The 25902-nt window shown below is 39.7% G+C and overlaps 2 protein-coding genes across 6 annotated transcripts in view; one reads left to right on the top strand and one right to left on the bottom strand.

Annotated features, from left to right (window-relative positions):
• Positions 1 to 220: 220 nt before the first annotated feature.
• On the bottom strand, positions 221 to 5870 carry DPY30 (dpy-30 histone methyltransferase complex regulatory subunit). Of its 2 annotated transcripts, none has more exons than XM_048298784.1 (5): positions 5737 to 5870; positions 5216 to 5289; positions 5084 to 5131; positions 3772 to 3914; positions 221 to 513 (listed from the first exon to the last, which is right to left on the bottom strand). In XM_048298784.1, the coding sequence occupies exons 2-5, from the start codon at positions 5249 to 5251 to the stop codon at positions 441 to 443; spliced, it is 300 nt and encodes a 99-aa protein (XP_048154741.1). In that variant the 5' UTR covers positions 5252 to 5289; positions 5737 to 5870; the 3' UTR covers positions 221 to 440. The 2 variants fall into 2 exon arrangements, with proteins under 2 accessions (XP_048154741.1, XP_048154740.1); XM_048298783.1 differs by lacking the exon at positions 5737 to 5870 and adding an exon at positions 5495 to 5593.
• A 4349-nt stretch (positions 5871 to 10219) lies between these two features.
• Positions 10220 to 25902, top strand: part of SPAST (spastin) — a 40114-nt gene continuing 24431 nt past the window's right edge. Inside the window, exons 1-4 of one of the 4 annotated variants that reach the window (XM_048297199.1) lie at positions 10220 to 10722; positions 14706 to 14789; positions 16052 to 16135; positions 21647 to 21742. In XM_048297199.1, the coding sequence (XP_048153156.1) occupies positions 10314 to 10722; positions 14706 to 14789; positions 16052 to 16135; positions 21647 to 21742 (673 nt within the window). In that variant the 5' untranslated portion in view covers positions 10220 to 10313. Of the gene's footprint in view, positions 10723 to 14702; positions 14790 to 16051; positions 16136 to 21646; positions 21743 to 25902 lie in introns of all 4 variants that reach the window. The other 3 variants (XM_048297198.1, XM_048297202.1, XM_048297200.1) reach the window with 3 other exon arrangements.

The raw sequence follows: 25902 nt of genomic DNA, 5'->3' as shown, positions 1-25902 counted from the left end.
TTCTGAAGCAAGTTCTCTCTTCTCTACTTAATAAATAAACTCTAATTGTTCTGCATTTGCTTGCTTTGTGCTTAGGCATGTTGCACTGGAGGGTGCTATATAAAACCGAATTAAGTTATATAAATTATCGGCATGTGATTCCCGTAATAATTTGTTCCCCTTTATTTCATGCATTCAGAGGATGTAGCCCCATGGAATTATTCAGACTTTCATCCAGTAGTGCCATTTCAGTACTTTATTTTCAAAGTCTCTTAATAGCTAGTTTAAAACAAGAGAACAATTAAATGTAAAGTGTTCTTTATTAAATAAACTCAAAAGATAAAGCAAATTGTGCAGTTAAGAAAGACAACAACGTGGCCAAAGGATTTTTACAGCAGAAAACAAGTTGCGGCAAATGAGCATTTCAGTCTAGCAGCCAAACTGTCCTCATTTTTATGGAGTTAATTTCGGTCCTCAAATTGTGACTTGTTTTTTAAAAGATATGCTGCTAGAAATTCAATGGGATTTGGTGGTCTGCAAAGAAAAAGAGTAAATCGAAAGCAATTATTTTTTGTCATATGAAATTGGGTAGCTGAAAAACCAATCATCTTCCCTTAAAAGCAACATAAGCATTGCTTTAGGGATGACCAGCTACCTAGAGTGACTGTAAATTTCCAGTTTATGTCTGATGAGAAAGGTTTTAAAAGGGTCTTAGTCACTGTTGGCTCAATGTTACTAAATTGCTAGAACAGTTACATACCTAAAACCAGGGCATAGTCTGTAAGCATAAATACTGTACGTGTATCATTGGATATGACATGCATTTGCCTATTTCTTTAACTCATGCTATATAATGTAGAAGTGAATCTCTGCTTTTTTGTTTCATTTTTTTCAAGTGGTTATTGTGTAGCTTTGTGTACTGAGAGTTGTTTTCATGGTTTCTGGCAACTGAAACGAACACAACATGAGTCTGAGAAGGGCTGTAACTTGCAAGTAGTCAATAATAAACACTTTTGATCACTGGCCATATTCTGTAGGTTATTTTAAAAAAACTCCTCCAGCTGCACCACATGAATCTTGCTAATCTGGATTCTGTCCACAGAATAAATGACAAACTTACTTATTCCACACTAGGTCAAACCAAAGGTCTGGCAGTGAGTAAATATGCCTAAAAAGAGCAAAAAAAACTGGAAAAAAATACACAGAGATACTTCTCTGGACCATCCTTTTGGCTTCCAAGCATGTACCAGTTTCTGAGCTAGCACCCTTAATAGTCCTGGGCGGATTCCTCTATAGCTTTGACCAGCTGCCTCTTGAGCACAAATAAAATGTTCATGTCCTCAACTGAAAGCACAAAAAATAGCTTAATTATGTGACCTGTGAAGGATCAGCTCCTTTTGTTCATTATAAATTTGCTACCTGCTTTGCTTAATTTGATTACTGTATCGGAAGAGATAATAAACAGTCCATCCCAATCCATCATCTCTGTGCTGTTGTGATTTAATAGGTTCCTAATATGTTCTTCCACAGAAGCCTCTTTTCTAGATATCATCTATTCAGTCACTCTGTATACAGACAGCACTCCATACTTCTGACCACCTTGTCAATCTCACTTTTTCGCATTCTACCAGAATTCAGGGGAATTGGCATTACACGTAATATTAAAAATACAAGAACATTACAAATTTAAATAGTGACATTACACTTGTTTTTTACCCCTTTAATTTTAAGTTGGTTTTACCCCTTCAATTTCTAAGTCCTACCATTCAGAATTTAGTTTTGATTAAAGCAGTGCATTGACATATACATGTTAACAGTTTAAAAACATTTTTCCACAAGGGTAATTTTCAGCTCAGAATCTAACATTTTGTCACTAGTGTTTGTCACTGCCCTCTGAGGTCCACAATTTTATGTTTATTTGGATTCAGTGTCACTTTCTGTCAGTTTAAATTTTTCATGGCAGTCTTCCCAGTTTTATGAAATCCCTGTGCAATTATTTACAATGGATCAACTTAAAAAAAACAAACAGAAACTGAAACACAAAACTCCCTAATCTATTCTGTAACTCAGTCTCATAAACAATTTTTGTCAGCCACTTCTTCAAATTGTTGTAAGTGATCTTTTCCATGATTCTAATGTTGAGCTCATTTCACCATGAAAACTCAACATTTACCTCAACCCTTTATCTCGTATCTTCCCATCAGTTCTTCATCCATTCAAAGGCGTTTCCTTTAATCCCAACAGCAACTAACTCTCTTTAAAAACTCTTAGTGAACAACTATGCAAAAAATTTTTCAGAAATTTAAACAGAAAGACTGCATCATCTGCACTCCTCTTTAGGTATGCTTGCTGACTCCTTCAATAAACTCCAAGACATTTAAAAGACCTGACAAAAATTGTATTGACCTCCTCCCAAATATGTCATTTATCCATATGCTCACTATCCTGGATGGTAATTTCTACTGAATTCCAGGCATGATCATCAGATGTACTGGGCTGTTCCCTGAACATTTCTATATTCCTTTGAAAAATAACTTAGCATCCACTAGTTACTTTCCTGTTCAATTTTAAGCAGTAGATTATACAGCAGAGCCAACAGTTCAGCTTTCTCACTCCTGAGGGTTTATTATGCTCAGCTGAACAGCCAATTTTACCTGGCAGGTTCATACAGTTCAGATTTCTACCTGTATGTTCCACAACCCCTCCTATCAGTGATCCAATTTCTCTCCTGTGACGAGTCCCCATAAAGAACAGCTCCTTCCATAAAGAAAATGGAAAGGAATGGGAAAGGGAGAAGAAAAGGGAAATGCAAACAGAAAGGGAAAGGAGTTTGCCTGTCACATAAGTATCCAGAGTGTAAGAGTGTGGTATTTACCTTTGGCTGTATTTTACACTGAGTCTGCAGCAGAACTCCCACAGATGTCAGCTGAAGATGTGCACGTCCCTCAGGTGTGCACATAAGGGTGGACCTTCCCAGGTGACTAATTTTGCCCAATTAGCTGTTTGTACACTGCAGTTTAAATTCCCAACTCCTTTTGAAGTTCATACACTGTTGATGGTTGTTCTGAGTGTTGGTGCCATGATGCAATTATGGTTATCTATACCAGCTTTTGATTGTATTATTTCAATTTGAGAGAAGGTTACAAGCAGTGCAATTTGCCACGAGTGAGGATACACCAAAAGGCTAGAAATTAGGTTGGTTAAGATGAACATCTGTTTGCTGTTATTGAAGGATACCTTTCTGCACTGACTGATAAAGAGAGCTGGGGCACCTCAACAGCAAAATATTTACTCAGAGGATAAACGATCAGTCTGCTTCTCACTGTGTTGACAGTGCAGGGTCAGCCTCACCCTTTAGAAAGTATTTTAATCTCTGACAAAGATGCATGTCGTGCCTGATTTGTCTTCTTTTAAATGTCAAGCAGAACTCCTTATAATTCCACACTACAAAAATCTTCAGAACTAGAACATCCTCTTGCCTTGCTTCTCTAAGGTGAATTACGTGATAATAACAAAACCCCTCCCATTTTTCCCATCAAAACTTTTGCAGTAGCATACCTCATTGGAAGATCATGAATCCAATAACTAACTCTTATCATGCCATACGCACCTAAGTGAGGAACACACCCTGCATGGTCGAGCACAGTAATTCATAGGCTCATAAACCCATTGTAATGACGATCTTACAAAGAGCAAAACCATGGGTGGTGTGCGAGGCCTGAAAGGTGCTGCATTGCCCAAGTTTGAGATCTACGTTATCTCAGGAACAGAAGGAACACTGAAGCATCTTACCTCTCTTTTGCAAGAACAGCGAGTCCCTGTAGCAAGATAGGTACAACTGTCTGATCCAAGTAGGCACGTGTGGGTAATGACTGAAGGTCCACCTTCTGCTTTGATGTTTTCTCGGCATTTAGTTTCTCGTTTTCTACTATCCTCTGAAGTAAAAAAAAAAGTGAATGAACATTGATAATAGCAGCCACATCTACTTTGAAGCGTGTGTGCAAAGTACCCACCTCTGCAACTGAATGGCAATAATTTCTTTACATCTTTTAAGAAGATTTAAGAGCATAATTTTCCTTGCACAAAAACTTAATCCAGAGGAACTTTCTGCTAAATTCTTATGTTTGGGGAAACAACGTTTGGAAGTCGTAAGTTTTCTACAAGAGAAGACATCCAATCTCAGTAATTTTTATTTTTACTTTTGCATTCACTGATTTGAACTCTACACCACTAGGACAGAATTGACTACTAACGAGAGTCTCAGTTACATGGTTCCTGTACACATGTGCTTCTAACACAAAATGCTAAAAGCACAAGGATTTCAGGTGAAGGAATTCAGGAAGTCTGACAAAGGGGACTCTGCTAAAGTCAAATACTTTGAGACTGTACTCTCTACTCAAGTATAGATGGACACTTCAAAGAAAACATATACAAAATGCTTCCAGGTACTTTTTGGTCAAAAAGTGCTGAATCATCTTGCACTATTAACTGTAGTTAAAAAGTGATACTCTACCACTCCCAGTAAACCAAATGTATTCAATGCAATGTACATGAATCTACTGACACAGGAGCAATGAGTTACAATTCTGTAGTGGAAGCTGAGGCATAGAGACAAGCAGTTATCAGGGAGGTGAGTCACAGGAGATGTTTAGGAATAGTCCCTGCAAAAGCTTAGCACAGAGCAGGAACTTATAACAAAGGGAGACTGAAGGTTTTTCTTTAATAAGGAAAAGTAAATAAATGCCATAGAGTTAGGAAGTGATTGTCCTGGTCTACTCTGCTCCAGTTGAGCCTCATGTGGACGGCTTTTTTTGTGCCATAATATATATCTATCTCTCTCACAGATAGCAATTGAATAGATAATAATCATAAGACACTTCAAAAAAACCCAACTTATTAAAAGGCTCATTATTTACTTCAGTACCATTTAGCTCAATGGAAATATTGTACTAAACAACAGAAAATATATTTACAGCCATTTATGCAAGGGACAGGTATCGCTTGGCTCCATTGGGAATATTACATTTGCTGAAGTTAGACTCAAGATTCAACTTTTTTCCCCTAATCACAAATGTGACTTTCACTGCAACAAAATCTTTGTTACCTCTACATTTTCAGTGAGGCCGTATTCAGAATGAGGATTTTCTGGAACCTGTAAAATAAGACATGGTTAGCAAAGCTAAAATGCTCCTTTTACATGTATAACATAATAAACATAAAACATTTCTTGCAATACCTGTGGCTGTCCCTCCATAATCTGTTCTCCCTCCATGATTCGAAAAGTGAAATTTGCTGGACGTACAGGAAAATCTTGGAAAGCAATAAAAAAACTGGTCAGCAGGCTGAGATGACGACCAGTGTGAGTTAAGCGATATTGCATCAGTTGGTTACTAATGGTTACTAAGGCACAATTACTAGAAAGCACAGGGAGTTGCTCCGTGCTCCCCCCCGCGCCAAACTTGAACTGGTTTCTCCCGCACGCAGAACCGAGAAGTGCCTTTAAGTTTCACGTTACCTCCGCTGAAGAGGGCACTACCGGGATTAGAAAATACAGCATTCATCCCCCCGGGAAGCCGGAGACATCCCTTTCCCTCCGTCCGTCCCTCCCGTGCCCGCCACGCCACAGCGCCCCGAGAGCCCCCGCGGGCAGGGCCGGGCTGGGGCCGCGCCGCAACCGCGGGCCACGTGCGGGCGCGGGCCCCGGCCGTGCCCCAGGCGCCCCGCGGGGGAGAGGCGGCCCCGCCGCAGGGCTCTCACCGCCGGTCGGTCCGGGATGGGCGGGACACCGGGATCGGCGGGACACCGGGAGCGGCTCCGCAGCAACGGGGCCGCTGTCGCGAATTGTTTTGACGTCAGTGAAGCGGTCGCGCGACCGCCCCCGGCGCACTGCGCCTGCGCGGGCCGGGGGGCCCCGCCCAGCCCCGAGCGCGGGCGGCGGGGAGGGCGGGGCGGAGCGGGAGGCCGGGAGCGGGACTCGTCTCCGGGCGGCCTGTTGGGCGTGAAACTCGCGGGGTGTGTTCGCCTCCAAATCAGCCTTTGAAAGACGCTGGCTCTTGGGTTTTGGGGTACAGAAGTGTGCTCGTAACCAGTGCGGTTTGGTGTCTGAGGAGGTCACTGTGGTGGTCACGAAAAATAACATTGCTGAAGTTAATATGGGTCCGAAAGTGGGATTTTGTTAGTGAAATAACCTTCCAGAGCTGCGTAGCGTTTGGTTTGCACAACGGTGACTGCTGGCCGTTAATTTTCTCTCTGTTCACAAAATCGCAACTGCTCAGCTTTCTCCAGGGATCAGCTTCAGTCATCCTGTCCTGACTTGGCGCTGTCAGGGAATGGAAGAGTCTGCTGCTTCTGTAGCTGTTGTGCTGTTACAAGCTGTACCAGTGTTCGAACATCTGTGCCTGATTGGTTTGTTTTCATTAGAAATCAAATTTGAGGAAGGACTTCTTTACATTGAAGGTGGCAGAGCACTTGGAACAGGCTGCACAGGGATGTCATGAAGTCTATCTCTCGAGTATGGATGCATTCCTGTGTCACCTGCTTTTGATAACCCTGCCGTGGCCAGGGGGCTGGACTGGATGATCTCCAGAGGTCCCTTCCAACCGTAATGATTCTGTGACTTCTTTGTCTGGTAATGTGGTTTGTGCTAGTGAATTAAAAGGCCTTAAGAATATATTTTGGGTTTGACTTGACAAGGTAGTTTCATTTTTGTATGTTTGGGGTTTTTGGGTTTTTTTGGTTTTTTTTTTTTTTTTTTAGAAAATAAACTTTCTTTTGTTATCTACAAAAATAGGTCTGCTTCTTTTTCTGTCTTCTTGATGCAGTGATGACAATGTATATGAATGATCTAGCTGATGCTCCTAAAAGATTAGTGAAATGGAGAAATAACAGAAAATTCCATGTTTTCAATAGATTCTGCTCTGATGTAGTCATCTAGTAGTGGTAATAATGAAGTGTGTGTACATAAATGAATTTGAAATAATGTTTGCAGAACTGACAATGTTACCAGTGTGATAAGCAGGCTCAAAAGCTAGTGTGGTCAGTCACAGATTTGATACTCAACTGATGGACTTGGAATTGGAGCAGAATTGTATCCTGTCTTTTTGTCTATTTTAGTACCTCATGCTGGCAAACTTACCTGATGCTAAGGAGGCAAGGTGAAAACACTGAGATTTTGGTACTAAAACTTAGAACAGGAATACAAACAACTTCTTAATGTGAAGAGGTATAAGCTTTTCAGTCCGTTTTGAGCTTCTGTCTGAATTTTTTATCATGTTCTAGTAATGCCATTTTAGAGAATTGCATTTAGAATACCTGAAAAACGCCTAGCCCCGTTTCCCCATTTATATAGTCTCTTTTATGTGCAGGTTTTGCAGAGAGATCATGTTGAGAACAAAAAAAGGTTTTCCAACTTACCTTTTTGTGCAATGGTAAATCGTGGTGTCAGGGTACTTGCACCTTTCTAATTTCTATGACTGTAATGGTGGTCTGCTCAGATTACCAGACCTTTTGCTGAGACACCAGATTGTACCTCCTGTATTTCACAAGTCCTCAATCTTCAGAGCAAAACAAACAATTGCCCGCTCCAGAGAAGGAAGCTTCACTTTTTCCACCCCTTGCTGGTGTTCATCAGAACTCTTTCTGAGCCAGGATATCTCACTAAGACAGCAGAAAGCCCCCCACTGCTCTGATGTGTTTTAAGGGTTTGTGCTTTTTTTTTGTTCAAACTAGCATTAATCTTATGCCAGATTGCTAGTTAGAATGGTTCACTGACAAGTCCAATGATTGCTAGAGCCAACTTAATATAGAAGGGTAGGGAAATTCAACTTGCAGAGCACTAAAATGTTGAATAGCCACAATAGTGAACTGGTTCTGTAGGTTTTCAAATTAGCATTAACACTTTCTCACAATTTCTGACTATGTCTGCTTTTGAAGCTGTGATTTGACTTAACATGTTGTTACTCTCCTAGTAAGTGCACTCTTTTATTGTCATGATACAGTCACATGATTTACAAAGGTGTAATTCTAATGTCAAATTTTTTAAAAAGTAAAAATAACTGAACAAATTGAAGTCAGGATTAATTGAGATAAATTGTCTTCTATTGTCATTCAATCTGTCCTTATTAATAAACTTATTCCTTCGCCAGCTTTTCTATTTTGCTCAGGAATGGGATGATAATTTAGATAGTAGTGGGATAATAAAAACAATAGATCAATCATCTGTTGTTATGCACTTATTTCACTTCACATTTTTGAATGCTACTTGCAGCTTCTGGAATTTCTTTGGTATTAGAGAATCTGTTAAACCTTTGTATCAATAAACAAGAGATTTATTTAAAGGGCAGTTAAATATACTTAAAAAATTTTGTTCACTCATGAGCAGGCTGGAAAATACTTGATATTTTCATAATAGAGGTACATAATCCTTCTTACAAAACAGAAGAAAAATACTTGATGTACATCGCTGCATTTTTTTCAGCACTGATAGGTTCACTGTCTCTGTCTAATAATGGCCTAGGTCATGAATAGTTATTTTGTTATATGTTTGTATGTCATTTTATGTGTTGATAAAATTCTGGATTTTATACAGTAGGAAAACGGTATACTGTGTACTGCTCTGTCATTAAAAGAAAACCACTCCACTCTGTCATTTAAGAAAATAAATACACATTACCAGGGGCAACTAGAAGTAACAATATGAGGCATAAACAAACAAGAAAGGAAACCCCAGTAGTTTTATAGCAATTTTGGAAAAAAGGAATAAAATATTGCAGACAGTAGTGATTTTAGTTTGACATATCCTGTTAATTAAGGTGCCCCACCAACTGCCATTTCTTGCTATAAGCTGGGGGAAACTTGCTTGTGCACTGAATTATCTGTCTGCAGTTTTGGGACTGTCTCAGCTACTGGGTGCAGTTCAAGGGTGCGGCAGAGAGGTGATCTGTCATAGTCTAACATCAGTACCTCAGCATTTTATTTGTAGAACAGAGAGTGTGTGACAAAGCAAAACAACGGCAAAAAAGATCAGCCAACAGACGAAGCAGTCACAAAGGTGGGAAGATTGAAGCACAAAGAAAGGTGTTTGCTGAAGTGGTGAATATAGCGGTAGGCACAGAAGTGCTGGTGTAGGGATGCCTCCCCTAGTTTGCTAGACCAGAGGTACCAAAGCATTTTTAAGATTTGAAATTACCAAAGGAGGAGGGAGCTGGAGGGTCTATCTCATTTAGTTGAGACACAAATAAATTAATACTATGGCTGGGCAAATAATTGGCAAGGGCTTGGACAACTGGCTGTTTAAGGAGAGTGGAAATACAGTTAAGGGTTTGGGTTTTTTTCCAGAGCAATGTATCTATAATGTATACTGAATTCCATTAGCTCCCTGCATGTGAGGAGGCAGCCTGTCATTCCCATTACAGAGACGCGGAGCAGACAAAGCACCGGAGCACGCTCTCCCGGCGGCAGCTCCACAGCGGCGGGAGCAGGGACACCGGCGGTGACTGGCTGCTTCCCGCCTCTCCGTGCCAGGGAATTCCCCGGGCTCTGCCCGTGTGCCACTAGCAATGACTCCAGGCGGGAGCGGCGCCAGGAGCCTGCGCTGCATTGTGCCTGCGGGGCGGCTCACAGCCCCAGCCAGAATAATTAGTCCTATTAAATTATTCATCGCCCGTCCCCTCGGTGCGTTTCCATGGGCCGACGCTGAACGGGCTCGGCCAGGGCTGGAGCGGGCTGCTGCTTTCACTCTCCAGTTGCGCTCTCTACCGCTCCCGAAAGGAGGCTGTAGCCAGGTGGGAGGCGGCCTCTTCTCTCTGGCAACCAGCGAAAGGACAAGTGGACACTGCCTCAGGCTGTGCGAGGGGTGGTCCAGGTTGGATACCAGCAGGAATTTCTTCCCAGAAAGGGTTGTTTAACATTGGAATGAACTGCCCGAGGAGGTGGTAGAGTCACCGTCCGTGAAGATGTTCAAAAACCATCTGGATGTCGTACTTAGTGCTATGGTCTAGTTTTACATCGGTCAAAGGTTGGACTCGATGATCTCAGAGCTCTTTTCCAACCAAATTGATTCTGTGATTCTGTGCTTTCTAGGCCCAGCGCTGAGCGTCGCCGAGGGCCCGCCTCTCAGGCCGTGGGAGCGGGGCAGGCCGGGTGCTGTAGGCGCCATACAGTCGCCTCCCATGGTGGCAGGGGCGGTGCCATCTCTCCCCGCCTCCGGCCGGGGCCGCCCGCATCCCGCCCTCCGTCCCTCCCCCTGGGCCGGCCGAAAGGGGCGTCGCCGCCGCCGCCATCGCCATGGCCGGTTGTTGTCAGTGCCTGGCAGCGGGTTATGGCGACGGCGGTGAATGAATTCTCCGGGTGGCCGAGGGAAGAAGAAGGGCTCAGCCGGCTCCAGTTTTGCGCCTCCGACCGCCGGCGCCTCTCCCTCCTCGCCGCCCGGGCCGGCGCCCCCCGTGCCGCCGGCGGGGGCGGGGGCGGCGGCGGCGTCCCCGCACAAGCGGAACCTGTACTACTTCTCGTACCCGCTCTTCGCCGCCTTCGCCCTGCTCCGCTTCGTCGCGTTCCAGCTCGGGCTGCTCTTCGCCTGGCTCTGCGAGCGCCTCTCCCGCGGCGCCCTCATGGCCGCCAAGGGCAGCAGGGCCGGGGCCGGCGACGCGCCCGAGCCCGGCGGGGCGCCCGAGACGGTGCGGGCGTGCCACAAGCGGGCCTTCGAGTGCATCTCCATGGCGCTGCGCATCGACGAGGACGAGACAGGTAGGGAGGGAGCGCCCGCGGCCGTCCCGGGGTGCGGGGGGAGGGCGGGCAGGGCCTTCCCGCTCTGTGCCGTGGAACCGCTTTCAGCTAAGAACAAGCAAAACCCGCTCATGAGAGAAATGCGGGCTGTGGTGGGTATGTGCGGGGGGGCGAGCCGTGCTGTGCCCGCATGCGGTGGCGGTGCTTTGGTCCCCAGCCGGGTCCGGCCCTGCCGCAGCCCGCAGGTGCGCGTTGGATCACAAAGCTGCAGCTCGGGCTCGTTCCCCACGCAGTACAAGTGCTTGTATTTCTCCCCAATAACTTAAGAGCTTTTGCTGCGGAAGTCTGGGTGAGGCGATTAAAAATTGCGGGCGGTTGTGTGGCTGTAACTAGGCTTTACCAAGCCAGCCGGACAACAAAAGCACCAAGGACAATAATAAGGGTGCATCCTTTAATACACTGCCTGACAAATGAGTGCTGAAGCCAGACTTCAGGTTACTTGGTCCTCAGAATGCCCATTTGGAGTGGTCTGACTTTTAAGGAAATAAATACTTACTTGTATTTTGGCAGTTTCTTGAAAAATGTTTTTCTTAAACTGTTTGACATACATTTTCTTAAAAACCCTGAAAACCGACCACTGTGTGATGAGGAGACATTAAGGAGGATGTTTAGGGTTCAGTTAAATAAAATACAGGAAGAAGGATTTTTTTTTTTTTTTTTTTTTTTTTTTTTTTTTTTTTGTAGAGCATTAAAAAAACCCAACCAACCAAAACACTTGATACTGCATTTAATTTAATCATTTGTTCTAAATGCAGCAGCATGATTCTGTCAACATGCTAAAGGTAGGCCTTGGTGGCATGCTGTGCTGGTTTTTAAAATTCTCTGGAAAAGTCAGAATGCTGTATTCTAACCTTTCAGTTGAGCCTTAATGAAACTTCTATCCTAGAGGAGGAGATTAAAAATATAAGAGTAGGCCATCAATAGAAGCTGCTTGCTGAGAGCACCATAAAAGCGTGGGATGTGTCCTCCTTTGCGTTGACAATTTGGGAGTGGCAGTGGTAAGCTCTAGGAGAGAAAAAAACCTGCACCATGTGCAGCAAGGTTAGTTCAGCACAGATGTACAGCGAGAGAGCACTGAGGGTCATAGGAGCAAAGCATGAAAGAAGGTGAGGTAGCTGACAGCTTTGGTATTGCTGATGATTGCTCTGTGAGGAGTAGCAGTCTTACTTTATCAGGCACCTGTTCCACTGTTGTGACCTTTAACTCTTGGTGGTTTGGAGGGTGAGCCCTTAAATACCGATTTTAATCATGGGCTTGCTGTGTAGATGCCTTTAGGGTGATTATATGTGAATTAGCTGCGCAGGTCAGACATTTAGTAAGGTGATCTTTGCTGCTAGTATGAGCAGTTGCACAACTGTTACAGCCCTGTATCTGCAATGTACATTCCACTGAGAAAGAACTCCCTTTCCTTTAATACATAGATTTGTTATTTGCTTATCTGACTTTAACAAAATACTTCTCTTTGAAAATTTTCTGGTCTGTAAACAGGCTTCTTACAGCTTCAAAGAGAAAACTGTATGTTAGACATAGTGTGTGAAATGGGTGGAATTTCTGAATTGTCTAATAGCCTATTAGTTATGTGGCATTTTTGCTGTTGTGGAAGCTATCCATACTTCAGTAATTTTGATAGCACTTCTGGTAGCTTTTTATGCTTCTAAATTATCAGAGCAATTACTCTTGTTTTGGTACTTTCACAATTAAGCTTAATATCTTTTCCTAGAACTAAGAAGGCACATGTAGTGTGTTGACCCCTGCAAGCAGTTAAGCATCTACACAGCTGCTTGTTTATTCCTCTCAGTGGGACAAGGGAGAGCATAGGAGGAGCAAAAGTGAGGAAAAAAATAAAGTGGGAAATCTTTCCAAGCAATGATTGCCTTGGAAGATAGCCCCCATCCAGTTATTCATCTACCCAGGTTTATATTGATGAGCATTGTATTGTATGATGCAAAATATTGCATTGGCCAGTTTGGGTCAGTTGTCCTACTAGTGTCCTCTCCCAACATACTGTGCACCCTCAGCCTACTCACTGGGGATCTAGATGGGAAAAAGGAAACCTTGAGGTTGTACTGTTCAGCAATACCCAAAACATTTCTGTGTTATCAACTGTTTTAGTCACAAATCCAAAACACAGTGCCCTTGGGGCTGTTTGAAGAAAATGAGCTCCATTCTGCCAGAGCCAATATAGCAGATCAGCAACTTCCAAGGAATGTGACGTTTATTGTATTTTTAATGTCATAATCACTGAGAACTAATCAACCATTCTGTGTGGAGTTGGAGCACAACCGTTGCAAACAGGTGTCATATAGTGCTTTTAAAACATTCTCCAGTTAAAAGCTGGAAGTGAAATTTTAATGATGACCTTGGTGTGTTTGCAGCTGCCCCTAAGAATAACAAAGCAATTCAGGCAATAGCTGAGGTGGCTGGGATGATCTCAAACCAGATTTTTATTTAGTTGTAATCAGTATTAGATTTACTATTGACACTGCAGTTGAAACTGTTTCTGTGGGTGGTGGGGAGAAGAAGCTTAAAAAGTCTTAAAGAGAGGATTGAAGTCACTCACCTTGGATGATTTAATTTATCTGGCTTTGTCCTTAACAGTCAGGGTATATGAGGCTGGTGAAGAAAGGGCAGTAATAAAATGACTCCCAAGGTGTGTGGTGTTCATGACTATAGGCAGGTGCACTGTGGTTTGTGTTGGTAAGAAGAGCAAAGCATGAAATTACCTGCGCAGGGGAGCTTGACAAATGTTATTATTAAGAGATTTTTTAATCTGAAGAGGAGCAAGAGAAAAGTCTGAAGAGGATTGTAGAAATGTTTTGAAATATTTTTACTGACACTGAAATTTGCTAAAAAATAGGTTTGGGACTGAAGTTCTCAAAAGATTTGAGTGTAGAAGCACACAGTCACTTGTAACTGGCACTTCGGAATAGTTTTGTGAAACATTATGTCATCTGAAACTAAGGTAATGATATCTGAAGTTTCATTGTAGGCATTTTTTGGTTTTTTCTGCCACTAGCTGCTTGTTAATGCTGACCAGGTTTTAAGTTCTAATACCTAATCTGTTGTATTCCTCTGTGGAAATGCATGCTTAGTGTAATATAACTAGGTTGCAAAAGTATTTTTCCATATGCAGGCAAATATATTTTTAATGCAGAGTATTTATAGAAAGGGAGCAATATGAAGTAGATGTTTATAGGTCTTCAGTGGTTTACTTGCAGTTATAGTGGCACATACCTTAGGTCAAGCATGTTCATGGCTGTTTGCTGTAATATCCATTCGGGACGTGGTTGGTACAGAGGTGTGCTCTAACTCTACTTGCATTGTGCTTCATGTGGAAGTTGACACACACCTGCAATACAGCAGTTTCATAATAGCACAAACAAAGAAATACCCCCATGACAGAGGAGCTGCACTGTACAAAAGTTAACCAGAGAAGTGTCTCTCATCTCTCTAGTGTAAAGTCTTAGACTTCTTGAGTTTCTGCTTCCAGTGTTATTTTGGTATTGGCTATCACTGGAGGATTAAGAGGCACATTTCTAGTTCATGTTCCAGAAGTAAAAACTGTTAATGTCATCACTTCTGTTGTGAGTGAATATGTGTAGGTGAGCTTTTCTATCTCTTTTTCTTTTTTTTTTTTTTTTTTTTTTTTTTTTTTTTTTTTTTGGGTGGGGATGATTTATTTCTTTAAGGCAGATGTAGAATTATTCTCAAAACAGGCAAAAGTGATTTGAGGCTGGTGTAGTACCTCTTTTTAAGAGAAAAGCTTATTTGATACTTAAGTAGATATAAAGTTGACAGTGTCCCTTTAAGACTTTCTTTAAATCACAGGATTTTGTTCAAATATCTCTTCCTCCCTCTTACTTGTTTTATGCAGCATTATATAGAACCATTCCTAAACTTTAATTTGTTCAAGAAAATAATGGGCTCACTTCCTTTTTAAGCAGGACAAAAGGAACAAGCTGTTGAATGGTATAAGAAAGGAATTGAAGAACTGGAAAAAGGAATAGCTGTCTTAGTAATTGGTCAAGGTAAGCCAGTTTTGAGTTTTGTGGAACTGATTTTGGTTTATGGCTTCTTTGAAGTGAGAAATCAGTATTACTAAGTATGGTAGGGGCTAGGAGCAGTCTGGTGTATGAGTTAATTCATAAGGGTCTTTCTTACTCCTGTTTTAGCTGTAGGTGAACACTGGTCCATTTCTCTTTTCCACCTTAATATTCTGGTCTATATCACATGCAAATATTGCTCTAAATATTTTCAGACTCTGCAAAATCATAAGGAGTTCATGAACACTGTTAAGTCAAACATGTGATTTCTTATATAATGGGAATGCCAAAATACTGAGTTCTGATTTGATTTGCTGAAGTTGACAGTTCATGTTCTCACTTATGCAGAATTTTATATTCCCTTCAGTATAACATGAAAAAACCACCCCAATTTGGAATGGCCTGACGTTGTGTTTCTGAATAACTTAGGCCAAAATAACTGAGCATTTCCAACAAAGGAAGAAAGCCATCTCTCTATGTGGAAACATTTTAACCTGTAGTGTAGAAGCAGGTATGTACTATAGAAATACAGGTGTAGTGAAGGACTTGCTGAGAATTTCTGTCCTCAAAATAATATTGTAGTTGTAATAATAACAACCTAAATCACCTGCCCCAACCCCAGATCTGTAAGTGCTTTTGCAGACTTGTATTTTGTTCCTCAGGTGTGTTTAGAAGTATATGGTGATCTTACTTAGGGGGCAATACCAGTAGCATTTGATAGAACCTTGCACAATTAAAAAAAAAAAACCTTGACTTGAACAGATAATATTTCTTAGGAAGTGGTGGTGTTAATTTCTAATTCTGTGTGTCTTAAAATGTAAAGGGACACGGTCAACTGAATTTAGATATGTTAATTTTGCCAAAGTGAATTCTTTCAAATTGTACTTGCCTCTCAGTCACTTTTCAAGCTTTTTAAAAACCTTTTTTTATTTGACTTCTGTTCAGAAAAATGCAGAGACAAGGGGCATATTAGGTCAGCATGAAATGTTAGACAATATGCAAAGCAGTGTTTGGGTTCCCATCACTCTATAAGCACTATTGTAAAGCAGATAGTGTCAACTAACTTTAAATTCTTGATTAAATAGGAAGCTTTAGTTTTTTTCTTGCTAGTTTCGTAATGAAGTTCCATAGGGGAGGGGATAAATAAGGAGTGGGAGGAGGAGGAGGAGGGAAGGCTGGGTATCAGTATTTTAGCACTTAAAGTTAATTTACGGAATTATGTTTTAACATGGATTTTTCTTTGTAAGGTGATCAGTGTGAACGGGCTCGACGTCTCCAATCTAAAATGATGACAAATTTGGCAATGGCCAAGGATCGGTTGCAGCTTTTAGGTACCAGTTACAATTCATGACTTTGGAAAGTTTGTAATTATTTGCACGACTTCATTTAATGCATTCTTTTAAAATATTACTTTGATTTTTAAGGGGAAGGAGTCATTATCTTTGTAGGGTCTCTTTAGTTTGATTTTTAGTTGAGAGTAAGTGCTGTTGATGGATTTTGAAAATGGAATTTCATGACCCACTTTCAGGTATAAAGTAACTGAGAAGTCTTTATATCATAGCACACTTGACTCATAAAGTGAGGAGGTCTTGATTAACTCCTGATGGAGTTTGTTCAGCATTTTTCTGTTAGAACTGTAGTGAAATGATGATATACTGCTGCTCATGAGTGCCAAGTGTGCTGGCTGTGACTACTTCATGTTCCATTGATTTTGCTGTCACGTACATTAACAATTTTTCTTAGTATTGGTAAATAATAATGATGATGATAATAATTCTTTAGCATCATGTAGACCATAAGGTTGTGAAATTCTAATTTTCTTGCTTTTTTTTTTTTTTTCTAGTAGTGTTCTATTAAGGTCACTTTTTTTCAGAAGCATAGTGTTGTATAGCTTTAGCATTATTAAAATTAAGTGTTGTATATAGGCTCTTAACAGCGTAAAGATCCTCCCATCAAAAAACAGACCCACGGCTCTGTGTAGTGCATCCTCTAAATTTAAAACTTTGAAAATGCTTTCAGTTCAGTCAGTAAAATTAAAATAAATATATATTCTTTAATTGCTCTTTAAGGGTAAACTAACAAATGTACTTGATTTTAACTTGCATATCCCAGCTTTAATCTAACGCTCTCTTGTGTGGAGTTTTACTAACTCATTCTTCTAGGAGCATATAGAGAAGACAGGAAAACTTGGGCTCTTTTCTCCTCTTACACTTTGTGGTTCTGTGGTCCTAACTGGTGATTGACAGGGAAGTTGTGACAACCACAAGAAAGTGAGCTCCTTTTGTTTCCCTTGCGTTCCTAATGTCTGTAGTACTTTTTGAAAAAAATTGAAGGGGGCAGGAAGTGAAAGAGGCATCTGTCTTCTATGCTTTGTTATGGGTGTTTCTCGGTACAGCTTTAGTATATGGAGAAAAGGTATTTTCCATTCACTAGGGTTAAAGGCTGACTTCTAGAGCTAATACAAACTAGGGAGCAATAGAGTGGAAGTGATTACATGCTAACAATTTTTGAGAAGGTATGGCTTGTTGCAGACATCCTAGTTGCAAGTAACTAGAATTTCTTTCTAGAAAAAATTTGCTGTTACCTCAAAGCTTGAAGTAACAGTGTTTGTATTTTGTGGGTAGTGCTTCATCCTTGCTTGTATTACTGTAGTAGCACTTGCAATGTTGATAAGTTGCTTATTTGCTGTGATGTGATTGAAAAGAAACAAAGGGAAAATTTCACAAAAAACCCTAAAGTTGAAGTATACTTATCCTTATCTCTACTACCAGAATGTGTGATCACTTTGTTTGCTTCAGAGTGCAGATTGAAACATAAACAGATAGAATAGTGTTTATTATGTAAGATGTAAAATAATATTTTATTTTTAAATTACCAGTTTCGTACTTTGTTTTGCCTAGGTTCTTGTTAGTTTTTACTGAAGGTGTGCTTTATACAATGTACCTAAAAGTGAAATTTGGATAAAAAGGAGCAAATGAAGTCGTGCCCTTTAGGAAGACAAAAGATGTGTTTTGGAGAGATATTTCAATGGCTTTAAATCACTGCAAGTTTGATCATTAGGGTTCTATTTGAGTAGTATTTTGATGCCATCTAACCAACTTTGAAGTATTGACAGCATTTTTTTTATTTTCTGTAATTTTACCTGGCTTTTGTAGAAATTTAAGGTAATCTAGAGTTGAATTCCATGTGCCATTCTAAACACACTTTTAGCCTGTTACTTATAGTAACAGATATTTGGAAGTTTTTAAGGGATGTAAAGATCCTTTTGTAGTTGAATTAAGCATGAGGCTCTTGAAGCTATTACAGTTTAATGAAGTGGTGTTTCCTATGAATTGAACTCATAAGAGTGTTGTCTGCTAGCTCTGTGGAACTTCTCCATTTCTTAAGGCAGAATAGGCAAGTGCTTTATTGCATTAACTGAAAGGATAAAACAAATTTAAACTAGACAATAATACCAAGTATTTCATCTTGCTTGCTAGACAGAGATGTGATTGCAGGCTGCCTAACTCAAATGCCATCCAGTCAAGCAGGTTACATTGGTAGTACATAGAAAACGTAAATTAAATCAGTCTGATTACAACTGTCCTTTGAAAGTGCTCAGTATTTTGTTGTTGTTTTTTCTTTTTTTTTTTTTGAAGTGTTGGTACATCAGTGTAAGTTTGTTTCATGACCCCACCGATGGGGGTGTTTGACACCACTGATGAGAGTGTGATGTCTGATCACACCCATGTGTTACCACTGTGTCATCACACCACTGATGCCTTTTAATGTTGGAACAGGATGGAGCTACCCACCTTCAATGATGGGTTTTCTGTTTTGAGCCCTGTTTTCCTCTTGCGTGTAAATTATGCTTAAAGCTGTACTGTGACACAGTCTGGAAGCTGAAGTGATTGCTGGTGTGTTTCAGGTCACCACAAGGGGACTTGATCACTTTGGCAGTCCGTTGACAATACTGGGTTGTGCTGGCTGTCAGGGGACTTGAAAGTTCTTCCATTTGATTTGATGGCAGCCCCCCATTTTTGACATGGTTTAGGGTGTGTTAGTTGTATGGTTAAACCTTGCTTTGATGGTCTTCACAGACCTGGTCTCTCCTGGATGACTGAGCACCCATGTTAGAGTCATTAAATTTGATGTATTTAGAATGACAGGAGGGTATTTGTTTTCTGCAGTCTATACACAGAACTTGGCAGCTTGTTGTTCCTAAAGATAGATGGCTGCAATGGCTAGTGCAACACTCTTCAGTTCTAATGCTATTTATGTGTTTTACCTATCTGTGTTCTCTCATTTCAGTGAGCCTTTCTGTAGGGGGACAGATTTCTTTCATGACAAGTGTCTTCCTGTGTATTATGTGTAGCTCCAGTATTTTGATTGAAGGGTGTATGTGGCACATAATTCAGGTATCTTTCATCACTCTCCTCTTTGGAGGGTATTAATATTCCTCTATTCTGCCCGTATAGATACGGTTTTCAATGGACACCTTTTGGAATATTTCACTTTCTTGGAGGAGATGGTACTTTTTGCTTCAGGCTTATGTTACAGGGTAACATGTTTTTAGTAGAAATTGGAGAACTCAAGCTTTCCTGTTGCTTCAATAAGACAGTGGTTGCAGTGCTGTTTGTTTTATAGGTTTACGTCAGCGTTGTATCACCAAGGTGAAATAATGAATGAGAATCTGTAAACTTTTTGTCAGTGTCTGGAAAAATAGGGAGAAAGCATTTCAATGAGAGGTGATGGTATCCTATAATTCCCTGGAATAATATTTAAAAGTTCAATTTCTTTTTGATATTCCAGAGGATCCTACAGCTATACTGTCTCTAAAGAAGTGATATGTTTGCTTCTGGAAATTTTATGTGCAATACTAATATGACATGTTCATAGGTAATGTGATGAGAGGACTCTGTGAATTGAAACTGGACAACAATTGGATTACATTTTTTCTTTTTTCTTTGGTTGGAGTTCTGTAGTTCCTGAATATGTGGAACTAGCTAAGCATTGATAATTGTAGTAGAACCCCAGTGTCAAATTGTAGCGTTGAAGCAAAGGGCTTTTCCTGAATTCCTACACAAACCAATTCATGTTGTTATGGTCACTCACTAGAAAGTCTTTTTTGTTAAGCTCAGAAATGTTCTCCAAAACTCAGCTGATTGTCTAATATCGTAAAAGTCTATTAATATTCATTTTGTTTCCTAAGCTTCTGTGTGTTCTTTCCATTTGGGTTGCATGCATGGGCAGGGAGTAGACCGTTCTGCTGCCTCCTTTGGTAAGGCTGCGTCCACTGAAGTAGTGCACTCTCTGCAGTCAGTCGTGCTGAAAGGACTTTCCTTACCGTTCTAGAGAGGAAAGCTTATGAGGGTAACTTCTTGGAAGCTGTAGAGCTTGTGGTTGTTTGTAGGCTGTTCTTGTGTGACATTTTTTTTGTTTTACTCTACCTGACTTTTCAAAGCTTTCAGTTTAGAATGAAGTAAACCTTGTGTACACATACTAATCTTGAACTTTAGCTTTTCATATTTGCCTGTAACTACCAAGTTTTCATTCTAAACCACATCTTGTTCAACCTAAATGTTATTAAGCCATCACTTTAACTATGAGGTGTAAGGATACTATTCAGGAAAGCTAAGCCATGAGTGATCAGGAGCAGGAACAAGAAGAAAGGAACGAAGCAGAAAGACTAGAGAAAGATCTGTAACAGGTAAAGAAGCCTAAGGAAGGCAGTGCTCGTGCATGTTGGTTGTACCATCTGCAGGCTCTGAATGGCAGTTCTTCCTCCAGTCAGGGTATTTATGATCTTAATTGTGTACATTTTCAGTAGAATTCGTCTGCTTTTGAAATACGTGCTTTCATATTACCAGAGGACATCTCTTCTCTACTTGGCATCTCTTTTCCTGCTGCTTCTTGGTACTGTTATCTCTTGCGGGGCAAGCAGAAGAAAAAAAAATCGGGGAGGGAATGAGAGAACTTGGCACTGTATGCCTTGCATCCTTATAGACTGTGGTTTGTTTTTAAAACAAGAGGGGTGTGTGTGAAATAAAGGTGGGAGAGGCAATAAAGGGCCCCAGAAGTACAGCCTAGAGGTTTTTAACTGCAGTGTTAAAGCAGGAGTGGTATCTGGGCTGCAGAGAACAAGTAGCTCTTAATTCTTTTTTTGTGTTTGCAGCCTTACACCTCTTTGACTTATGGTTTGTCTGTTTTCATTACTTCTCAGAGTTAATTTCTTTCTCCTTAATCTTTAGGTTTATAAATATGGTATTCAGATGTTTCTGAAGTTAATCTTCCTAAAGAACACAGTTTGCATGACAACTTTATTGACTTAATTTCAAGGCAATTAAATATCTATATAGAGATCTTAAAAGACATCATTGTAATAGATATATATGGTGTTCTGCTTTAAGCTTGAAGGTTTCTGTAAAGTGTTAACTGGCTGTTCCTACTTAAGTGAAACATTCATGCAGAGAAGTGAGGACTCCTTGCAGCTGGTCAAAAGTAACACCTTGAGGAGGACTTTCAGAAATGGGTTATCAACATAAATATTTAGTAAATTAAATTGAGTTAATCCTGAACATTGTTTTTGAGAAATAACTGCAATCACTAGACTGGAAAGATTGTTGTAATAAACTCAGCCATAGATGGTGAGTTTTAAAACTGTTTTCACTCATGCTCATACTAACAGAATTTTCTTACACATTTGTTGAATGTGTAAAATAGATAGAAATATTCCTTTTAACTATAACAAAGTCAAACTTGACATTTCTGTGTTCAACATACATAAATTTTCTTGGTTCATTTTTGGTTTTTGTTTGTTTATTTTGTCCTTTTTCCTCCCTCCCCCTCTGTCTACTATGTAGAGAAGCTGCAGGCAGTTTTGCAAATGTCCAAGCCGCAAATGGAGGTCTATAATGACAGTACTAACCTGGCATGCCGCAATGGACATCTCCAGTCAGGTGGGTTTGGTTTTACCAGCGCCTATTGAAGGGATGTCTCTCACTTTCTGGTGTATTACAAGGCAAAATAATGCAATGTTATATTCTGGCCCCACCAGCTTTAAAATAGAATTATTTATATTTCTGTTTTTAAAGACTTTGTGTAAAATTCATTCCATCCTTTCCATGGCTCTGACAACACTGTTTTATTTTGTAGTATTCAGTTTTCTCTTATGATGACCTGCAATTCAAGTCTATTTATTAAGGCAACATTTTAGAAAATATTTCTCATGTTATAGTCTTCAAGGAATTACATTAAAGCTGTTTTAGAAAGTGTCAAAGTCAATGTCAGATATATAGGTTATATGTTGTGCCTATATTAATTAGCTCTTCCTTTATGATATTGTGAATGTGCATTTGCATTAAGCAACTTTAAATTTCAGGGGGTTTTTACATCAAGAAAGTCATATGCAATTGAAATGATGGGGGAATGACAGCAGCTCTTGCATTTTGTCAAAGAACATTGTTTTAATCCTTTCCCAGAAGACTGAACCAAACTTACTAAAATAGCAGAAGTAAACTTTTTTGTCCATACACAAGGTGTAAAGTTACGGCGAGGTTTGTGAATTGTCTTTGGGGAATGTTTTAAGCCAGCAGTAAGCTGTTGTCACAAGAGTGATCTCAAATGATAATTTGTACAGTAGACTACAATGAAGTTAAATAAAACACAGAGCTAACAAGCACTGGAATTCATAGAGCTTGTCTACTGGGTAAGAACAGTATTCAGTTTTTAAATTAAGTAAACTGAAACAGTGTAAACCACATGCTTTTCTTCTGTTTGTTTTTTGGGGTTTTTTAAGATCCATTTCTAGTTTTGAAGTCATCTTACTGTTTGGTTTTATTCTTTCTGAAGTATAACAAGTTGAAGTAGTGGAACTGTTTCATGTTAGGCACCTTTACATTACTGATTTTTGTTTTAACTGTGTTTGTCAAAAAAGTGTAGTTATGTAGATTGACCTTGAGAACACTCTGTCTTAAATGAGTCAGTACAACTCCTGGTTTTTTATCAGACTGGCTAGACACACTGTGAACAAATACATACATATACACACAAAAGTTGACAACATGTTCTATTTAATATGAACAGCTTTTTCTTTACACTCTTTTCTAAATATTTGCTTGTACTTTGTCTCGATGTATCTCAGAATAGAATACTGCAGAAGGTTAGACTGAACTTTCAGTCTTAAAAATTGTAATATACTTAAATCTCTTACTAACAAAGCATAGAAGATCCACTGGCATCTACTGGAAAGGGAGAAATGTTTTGCCAGTTTTGTGGCAGGTGTTTGTATTCACAGAAGTTGTTGTAGCAGAAGGTGGTTGCTATTGGTAAACTTGTGCAACATGGTATTAGCCCATTTACGCGTTTGGAGTCATACTCGGGTGATTTAGAGAAGATGATCCACTTCAGCCGGACTGTGGAGGAAACAGCTGCAAAGGGCTGTGCTCTTCTGGGAATGCATTTTTCTGAGAGTGTTCCCGCTTTCTGAAAAGGAGTGTGGGATAAGAAAGAATGTTCATTTACCAGACTCAGTGGAATCTGAGGAGAGACAGAAGGACTGAAGAGCATGTCACTAAAAAAATCAGGTACCAGGTGTCTACTGATTACTTTGAACAAGACTTCAAGAGGCTTGTTCCATTTCTACTTGCATTTCCATCTGCCAAAGGTAAACTTGAGATTTATAGTTTGTGGAAGTCAGAGGATTACCCAAAATACTGAATGATTGCAGCTGTGGGATCCCTGATACAGTACAATGAAAGGCTATTAACAAGCATCTGGATTTCTTAAATGGCTGGTGCCTATGCTCTTGTGCTTGCTTTCTCTGTCTCTCTATTTGGGGTGTGGGGCAAGGGCATATTTTTTGTAAGAACATACTAGTAATACACTTTTTCTTAAAAGCAGTGTAAAAAGGTGGTTTTGCTTCAATCTGCTGATCATCTTGCTGTTGTTCTTCTTTTATACATGTAAAATAGTATTTTCATATGGACAGCTCTAATAATTTAAAAATACAAAGTAGATGACCAAAATCGTAGAAAACTACAAAATCAGTTTGCAGGCTACTTCAGATAAGAGAACTGCTGTTACTGAGAAGGGAGAGGTACTTCAGAGGTATTGAGCCACAGGGCTCTGGCATAAGCTTGGTTTTCTATATGTGGAAAGTATTACCTGCACTGTTGCCTGATCAGGTTGGGCTTTTTAAAAGTTCAGGATTTTATGAAGTATGAGTCATAGTCATTCTTACTTTTAATAGGAACAAAGTGTATTTTTGCCCATCATTTGGTATAAAATTACATTGTTTTCTTTGATTTGCTTTAAAGGCCAGAGTCTTTACAGATGTTTTTGCTTCATAATTTTGTGTAAGATTCTGTTCTCACAGCTATATTGCGCATTTTTTATATTTCCAAAGTGTTACTGATTTGAGATTCTTCGTTCTCTCAAAATGCTATTTGTGTCAGCCTTCCTGACCAATTTATTTGATTCTAACACAAATTACTACCTATCCCTGTCTTCAACATTTGTGGTTTCCAAACTTACATGAATAGCTAGAGATTTTTCTTGAAAGTTTATCTTCCAGATTTATGCTGAGGTTTTTCAAGACCTCGTTGTAGTGGTATCACCTGCCCTTCAGTTGCAGGGGGCTGTGCAGTAACTTGTCTAAAGAGTAATAACAAGTAGCCTTGACCCAAACCTTTATTTTGAAATAATGTTAATTTAATATTCATCATTATTCTTCTCATAGCAGTCTTAAATTAGATGTAAACCAATTTACCTGTAGTTTTTCCCCTCAGATGTACTTGCTTTCCTTTGCACTGTGGATTGTTGTTTTTTGTTTTTAAACAAGCTAGGGAAGGAGATTATGCCAGTCTTGCCAAAGGCAGAGTTTGAATTTTATGAACTCATTTACTAGTCATACAATATTTGGAGTATTACAGTAATTCTGGTGTACCATTTTATGTGTAAATCTCAGCATGATGGATGGCCAGAGAAAGCATTAAATTTCTCTTAATTACCTTGACATGAATACTGGGCAGTTAGCTAGTATTTTCTCTCAGTTTTCACATGCAGGGAGTTGCTGGCCTGTCTTTAATAGTAGACATATATTGGCAATGTTTGTCATGCTGCAAAAGTTCTACTGTTAATACTGATGTTTTCCAAGGAGTTCCCCTAGTAGAAGAACAAGTAGCAGTAAGATTGTTTTTAACAGCATAATTTGACAAAAGCAGATCTTTGACTGATGTGTCTCTGTCAGTTCAGAAAGGAGAACAGCTGTAATTCCTGGCCTGTGTAACTGTGCTACCATTTAAAACATGCAGCGGGTCCTTCTTAGTTGCTGGAGCTTTCTGTAAAGTAAGCTTCTATTACTTGAATCTACTTATTTAAAAAATCTGAATTGAATTTTTGAAGAATTGCAATTTTGGGGGCTATTATGAATGCTGATCCCAAATAATGATCAGTCTTGCAATTGCTGCAAGTTTTAAGCAGCAATTTAAAGTTTTTTGGTTTTGTTGTTTTTTTTTAAATGCAACTACATACATAAAGTTACAGATAATTCTAGACAGGTGGATTTTTTTTTTTCCAACTTGGTGTCCACAGATCACATACAATAACTTGTTTTAGTCCCTTTATATTATTTATCAGTAGGCATATGTAGGGAATTTCTGAGGAATATTCACTCATGATTTTTAAGATGTCACAACTAAAGGCTGGAAATTGTTCTGAAATACTGGAATCGCTGCTATTACTTTGAATTAAAATGTTCTTTTGGATGCTTAAGAAGTTAGAGGCTAGTAGAAGCTTGTTTATTTACATGTGTTTTAATCTGGTTTAAATGCAGAAAAGAAAATATAATGGGTTTGCTTCTTAGAAATATAAAGGATGTTGTTATATTAAATAAATGAGCTACAGCTGCATATTTTTAAGATTGTTTTTGCATTTCCAGGTATTTAGTATAATCAAGCTTCTCTTAGATTTGTTCAAACATATTTGTACTTTATCTTTAAAACCAGTTTAATATAGTAAGTGTATATATTATATAATAACTTGTGACATTTCTCTCTTTAAGGGAGTCTGAAATTGAGTGCCTCTGTCTGAAACGTATCACAATTTAACCAACAGAAAA

This window comes from Corvus hawaiiensis, chromosome 3 (genome assembly GCF_020740725.1).
Source record: "Corvus hawaiiensis isolate bCorHaw1 chromosome 3, bCorHaw1.pri.cur, whole genome shotgun sequence".
Classification (NCBI taxonomy): Eukaryota; Metazoa; Chordata; class Aves; order Passeriformes; family Corvidae; genus Corvus; species Corvus hawaiiensis.
This window is presented reverse-complemented; position numbering and strand designations above follow the sequence as displayed.

Bases quoted from the DNA above. Each gene is read 5' to 3' on its own strand.
- DPY30 (XM_048298783.1), bottom strand. From the start codon at position 5,540: ATGAATGCTGTATTTTCTAATCCCGGTAGTGCCCTCTTCAGCGGAG. The intron at 3,915-5,083 runs GTAACAAAGATT...TTTTTACTTCAG, and splicing joins GCCTCACTGAAAATGTAGAG to AGGATAGTAGAAAACGAGAA. The intron at 514-3,771 runs GTAAGATGCTTC...TTTTCTTTGCAG, and splicing joins GCTGTTCTTGCAAAAGAGAG to ACCACCAAATCCCATTGAAT.